Below are 6,474 nucleotides of genomic sequence, written 5' to 3'. Positions count from 1 at the left end.
TACTTCTATTAATTTATGATAAAAAAGACAGCCAATCTACAAATAGACAAAATCTAAATCTAAGCATTACCAAAAATGGACAAAAAGCATGGCCTGGGGTTCATGAAAGAAGACATCCAACAAATATTTGAATAGATGCTCAACCTCAGCAGCCATGAATATAATGAAATTTTAAACTGCTACTATGTGGATTATGGGAAGTTATACTCATAATCAGAATGGCTAACTTAAAAAGAATTGACAGAAGTGTTGCAATACCAAATGTGGAGCAACTCTAGTCCTTATACATTGCTGGTGGGTGGGAGTGGATGTAAATTAGCACCATAGTTTTGGAAACTATTTGGCAGATTTGAAAAAAGGTTTGGTGTGTGAGCATATATTCAACATACACATATCCTATGATCTCTGTGTGTATTTCTATCAATCACCAATCATCTATTTATCTATCATCTACATTCTACCTCTGTATTTATCTACCTCTGTGTCTATCTATCTATCTATCTATCATCTGTCATCTACCTGTAAATCCTAACATTTGCAACAATACCTCCAATTTCAGGCCAACACAACATGCTTTTTTCCCCTAGCTTTCTGACATTCCTATGTTTTGTCTATGGAAACTTCTCCAACAATAAGTGGCTTGACTTCTGTTATCTGCAATATATTTGCTTATTTGCTACACCCTTCTCTATGTCAACATTCTCCTAGTTATGTAGCTAACTTAGTCCCAATCTTGTTGGCCCTGAATTGTAGGCCACCTTCTTGGACCCAGTCCTACCAAATATGCTGGTCAAGTTCACGGTCTCGTCCGAGCCCTGGTCCCAAAGAGCACACTGGGCAAGTCCCTGATTCTGGTCCTAGCCCCAGCCCAGGTGAAAACCCCAAACAAATTCCCAGCTAAATGCCTGGCCCTGAGCCAGCGAACTTGTCAGTTGAGATCCAGGCATTGACCAAAGGAAAGGAGAACAAATACTGACTGTATGAAGCCATGACTCAATAAGACAGAGCCTTAGATGAGAACCTGTGTACAGATAGTTCATTTGGAAGTGATCAATGGAAAGGGATCAAGGATCCCAGGGATCAGGACTGAGCAGGTGGCAGAGGTGGAGAAGGAGGAGAAGCCAACACAAGTATGCATAATCCAGGTCAGCAGAGAGGGTAGTGGGGACTGATTCCCCTGGGACTACCTGAGAAGCCTATGGAATGGCTCCCAGAATCCACCACTGGAAAGAAGGGTGGCAGGAGTATGTTAACTACTGCCTCCACTCTTCATTGGCAGTAGGTTGTCACCCTGTGTTCCCTCCCCCACACTTCTGAGCCTTGGGCGAATGTGTAGGCTGAGCCCAATCCCAACCTGAGAAGGCACACAAAGAGGAGCCTGTGGGCAGAAAGCAAGAAGTGAGGAGGACACTGGCAGCATATGTGGAGAGACTGAAGTGAATCACAGCCTGAGGCAAGCTGTGACCTGAGGGTGAAATCAGAGGTGTGCCCAAGAGGATGGCCATCATCTTCAAGTGACCTCCCCAGTCTTCACTCCTAGTTGACAAGGGAATAAGTCGGGTTCACAGATATTAACCAATCAATATAAGGATGTGGATTTCCAAAGCACTAATGTTCAAGTTAGGCCATGTAAAACATCAATAACTTAAATGAGATGACACATTGCTTATGTGTTTATGTTTAATGTTGTGAACAAAGTTCGTTGTAAGTTGAAATATGATGACACAGTCCTGGAGTGCAGCTAGCTGGGCAAAGCTCAGGGGAAACAAATGGATTGTGTTTTGATTGTGGCCTGGGTGTCATTCTAGGCTGTGTCTTCTTACATTGGAAATTGGATTTGTGGTCAGGCTATTTCATGAAACCCTGGTCCCAGACGTCATCAGCCAGCTTGTCCTTGAGGCTGTGGAAGAGAGGTGAGAAATGGATGGAGCTCTTGTGGCCAGAAGTGCTCCTCTTGCCCAGCTGATACTCAGCTGCTTATTGTCCCTGGGGCTTGACTGTGCTACCTTGGACTTTAGTGGAAAGCTGGTCTTTAGACAGGTGATATATCTGACTTGTAATAGGCTAGGCTCCTGGCTGGCTCAATGTTTGTTTTTTAAAATATGTATACTTTAATGTTTATTTTTTTGAGAGACAGAGCATGAGTCGGGGAGGGGCAGAGAGAGAGAAGGAGACACAGAATCTGAAGCAGGCTCCAGGCTCTGAGCTGTCAGCACAGAGCCCGATGTGGGGCCTGAACTCACAGACTGCGAGATCATGACCTGAGCCAAAGTTGGATGCTTAACCAACTGAGCCACCCAGGTGCCCCTGGCTCAATGGTTTTAATCCTGGGTGCTTTACTTCCCCAATCTACCCTAGCTAACAGGCATGGCCAAGATTCCAAGAGACATGGAGGGGGCTTGTAAGGCCATCTGCCAGGTCCCCTCACTTTCTGCCTGTGAATCAGCACAACCTCCCATTTTGTATGGGGCATCTTAATGCCGGAGAGAGAGATCCAATTGTCCTAAGTGACATAGAGTCAGGGTCAGTTCTGGGACCAGATCCCAAGTGCCATGCTTCCAAGTATACTCAGATTGTCATATCCCTCCACACGATCACAGATTTCAGGCCCTGCAGAGCTGGGTCAGTGGGTCTTTCCCTCAGGGAGTGGTCTGGTCTTTGTGCCTTACTATGGTGGGCCTCATGTCTGAAAATGGAGCCAGCCATGCTCACGAAGTACAAGACAATCTTGACACTAAGAGACTATTAAGGAAAGGAAGTCCCATGCCTTCAAACAGATGCTTGCAATTTTGGGAGATTGGGGCTGGAGATAGCTTAATTCTGTGTCTCAAGGGCACCAGCTGTCTCTAAATAGTTGCCTTATGAGATTGTAAGAGAAGGTCTATGTTCCAGGTCAAATGCTTTCCCTCTCCAACATTTAACATACCACTCCATCTTGCCCATTCTACCTAACCTCACCCCCACTCCCAGCCTGCTTCACCTCCCCTGTACCATTACAGTGGCCTGCCTGCCCTCAGGCCCTCCCTCACTTACTCCGACCCCATACTCAGATACCAGGTCATTCTTCCTCATGTGCATCTTGGAATGTGACACTGTCCTTCACTCCTATTTCCAAAACTTTTAGTGCGTCTTGTTTTTCCAGAGTCCAGCCAGATGGGACTTCCCCCTCCATCCACTCTCTTCCTCCCCCTCTTGTACCAGCTCTGAAGAATCTTTTCATTTCCCATTGCATGCCATTCCCATTCAAGACCAGTCCTGTTGAAGATTTTTTAACGAAAAGCCTTGAAAGAGCTTCTAGGTTATAGACATCTAGTTTCCTCTAGTTTCACTACTAGGACAATAGTCTGGGTTTGAGGATTAATTAGTTAGATAAAAGTTGGGGTTGGGGCGCCTGGGTGGCGCAGTCGGTTAAGCGTCCGACTTCAGCCAGGTCACGATCTCACAGTCCGTGAGTTCGAGCCCCGCGTCAGGCTCTGGGCTGATGGCTCAGAGCCTGGAGCCTGTTTCCGATTCTGTGTCTCCCTCTCTCTCTGCCCCTCCCCCGTTCATGTTCTGTCTCTCTCTGTCCCAAAAATAAATAAACGTTGAAAAAAAAATTAAAAAAAAAAGTTGGGGTTATGGAGAAAAGTTTGAAGCAAGAGAGAGACCGGACAAAAGGAGGTGTGATGAGAAAAGAAATGTGCAGGTGATGTTAGAGACTGGAGCCAAAGGCTGGAACACCCTGAACCTCAGTTGAATCTAAAATACTTCTTAGAGGATGGCCCCCAAACCCTAAATTGCCAGCCATTGCTGCTGTTTTATTCCTCCTAGCTAAATGTTACCCCATGAAAAATAAGACCAAGTTGTTTAGGGGCACCTGGGTGGCTCAGTCAGTTGAGCGTCCGACTTAGGCTCAGGTCATGATCTCACGGATCATGAGATCGAGCCCCGCGTCAGGTTCTGTGCTGACAGCTCAGAGCCTGGAGCCTACTTCAGATTCTGTGTGTCCCCCCCCTCCCCTGCTTGTGCTCTCTCCTTCTCAAAACTAAATAAATAAACATTAAAAAAAGAACAAGTTTAAAGTCATATATTTTTTCTTTGAAATTGCCGTATAGTCATTAAATAACATTAATTTCAACAACAGTACACAGCAGTACAGGAGCATTGACTTTCTAAGAATTCGGAAGTGTTTCACTCTGATGATCCATGGAAGGACCTGACAATACTGTAGGCAGGTTGGAGGGAGAAAAATGACTTCCTGCCATGAACTTGACTGAGTTCACAGGAAAGAAAACATACCACCAGATTTTATACTTTACATTTGCTAACATTTATATCAGACAAAGTCAAAACATCAATAATTTATATATAGTTAAATAATATTTAAGAAATGTGCTTTAAATTATTATACAAAGTGCTATTGTTGGGATTGTAAAAAAATAATATCACTCTGCCCTTGGGGAGGGTTGGGGGAAAATAAATAAGATTTTCTTCAGGCTCTGTCTCTCCAGTCCGGGTATAAAGGTTCAAGGTTTCTGGGTTTGGGACTTTTGGTCCAGGCGCTTCATGAAATCCTGGACCCACTTCTGCTTGGGGTCAGCACAGATCTCTCTGGATGTTTTGGTCTTGAAGCTGTGGAGGGAAGAGAGGGCAGTTAGATGGAGCACCTTGAGGATTTTGTCCAGGAATGTGGCCTGTTGGACCCTAAACCTGAGCAGCTTTTTCTCTCTGGGTGAGGGGGCTGGATGGGGACAGGTGGGGGAGGAAAAGTCCTCAAAAGGAAACTGTGCTCTTGTCCCAGGGGAAGCCCTCAGGCTCCTGGCTGAAAGAACTTGGATGATCTGGCCAAGCTCCCAGAAGGTTAGCCTGGACAAAGTATGGATTCCCTCCCGTGAGCTCAGTTTCTCCATGGGGTAAAAGTTCCTTTGGATTAGATGGTATATTTATCTGACTCATTTGGACATGCATCCCGATATCTTTCCCTTGTATGTAACTCAGATAGAACTTTTGGTGGAGGGTTCCAGGGCATGATCTACTCACATCACAGCTTCCTGGGGACACTGGATGTTGGTGATCCTTGTGTAGCTCTCTAGCTTCTGCATAGGGATCTTCCCTTTGACCACACTGAAGCAGCAGGTAATTGGGATGGAAACTGAACCTGAAAAACATTTTGCAAAGAATGATACAGTTATAATGCATCATAAGCATGCATTTGCAAGGGCAGGTAGAGAAGCTAGGAAAAGACAAAACAAACATACAAGTTCCAATGAACACTGGGCACTCCCAAGTCCAGTGCCTTAGTTCACATTCCACATCTGAAATGGTGCCCAGGAGTCAGTTTCCTCTTTGGGAGTCTGGAGACCCTCATTGTTGATTTGGAATGGAGAAATCTCAAGTGACAAGACTAATCTGGTAGTGCCATTAGGGGGATCCACTGATCCAAAACCACTGACACCAAAAAGATAAGTTCTAAGAACTTGCTTCCCAGCTTTCTGTCCCCATGGGCTCTAAAGCCAACCTCTGTCACATGCTGAGAGGCCCCTGGGTCCTTATTATTCTTACATGGCTGGCTGTAATTCAAAATTTGAAATCCCAAGCACTAATTTTTTTTCCTCTGCACTACTGCCTGAAATGTTCTTCACATCCACAATGAGAAATGGTCCTTCCTTCTGTGTCACATCCCCAAACAATGTAAGGGTCATTGAGGTAGTGGCTGCATTTAGTGTCTCTTCTCCAGCTGGTGTCAGGAAGGACCATGGGGACTGGCCTCAGTGGCCTGGGCATCTGGTTCTGGTTCTGGCTAGTTGTGCCATGACAGCTCTTTTTATCTCTGCTGTTGGTTTCAATTTCTCCATCTCTGTAATGTAGGCTATGCAGCAAGCATGCTGGGATGGTAGTACCTACAACAGTTAAAATGGTAAGCCTTAGGAAGAGAGGGCCTTACCTGGCTGAGCAAGCACCTGGATGCTGAAGGTGGCCACTGTGAGCAGCAGGCACAGAAGCACTGCGGAGACCTTCATGGCAGAGGGAAGCACAGAAGCTTGGGTGTGAGAGATGGAAGTTCCTGGGTTGGTTTCAGCCTCGCTGTTCCTCTGGACACCCTGCCTGTCTTTTATAGAGAGCAGAGTGTGGGGCGGGGGCATGAAGTAAGACTTTGAATATGCTTAGTAGGCACCAGATCCTGGGGGTGATTTCCAAACGTTGGAAGAAGGAAGCTGAACAGTTTCTATCACTCACTTAGACTATGTGGAGTAGAGGTGAAAGGGTATGTCATTGTACCAAGAGAAATACAGGAAGTGACCTCAATGGAATGTTAAGGAAATGGAAATGGAAATGTTTGAAATGGGAAATGTTCTGTTGGAAAGGAAGAATGGAAGCTGAAGTCATAGTGAAGTGAAGACAATCAAAGATCTGGCCCTCTCTGGGGCCCAGGAGGCCTGAGACTGGGCTTTAAGTCTTTGGCTGTACTTTCTATCAGACTCAGGTCCCTGGCAT

At 45.6% G+C, this 6,474-nt stretch overlaps 1 protein-coding gene across 1 annotated transcript; it reads right to left on the bottom strand.

Moving 5' to 3' along the window:
• Positions 1–4,285: 4,285 nt before the first annotated feature.
• Positions 4,286–6,078, bottom strand: LOC106987563 (C-C motif chemokine 8). Its single transcript, XM_015085855.3, has 3 exons — positions 5,924–6,078; positions 5,020–5,137; positions 4,286–4,611 (listed from the first exon to the last, which is right to left on the bottom strand). The coding sequence occupies exons 1-3, from the start codon at positions 5,997–5,999 to the stop codon at positions 4,506–4,508; spliced, it is 300 nt and encodes a 99-aa protein (XP_014941341.1). The 5' UTR covers positions 6,000–6,078; the 3' UTR covers positions 4,286–4,505.
• Between the last annotated feature and the right edge of the window lie 396 nt (positions 6,079–6,474).

The sequence above is a fragment of the Acinonyx jubatus genome, chromosome E1 (genome assembly GCF_027475565.1).
Source record: "Acinonyx jubatus isolate Ajub_Pintada_27869175 chromosome E1, VMU_Ajub_asm_v1.0, whole genome shotgun sequence".
NCBI classification, from domain to species: Eukaryota; Metazoa; Chordata; class Mammalia; order Carnivora; family Felidae; genus Acinonyx; species Acinonyx jubatus.
The sequence above is the reverse complement of the archived record's forward strand: the minus strand, read 5'-3'. Positions and strand labels throughout refer to the sequence as shown.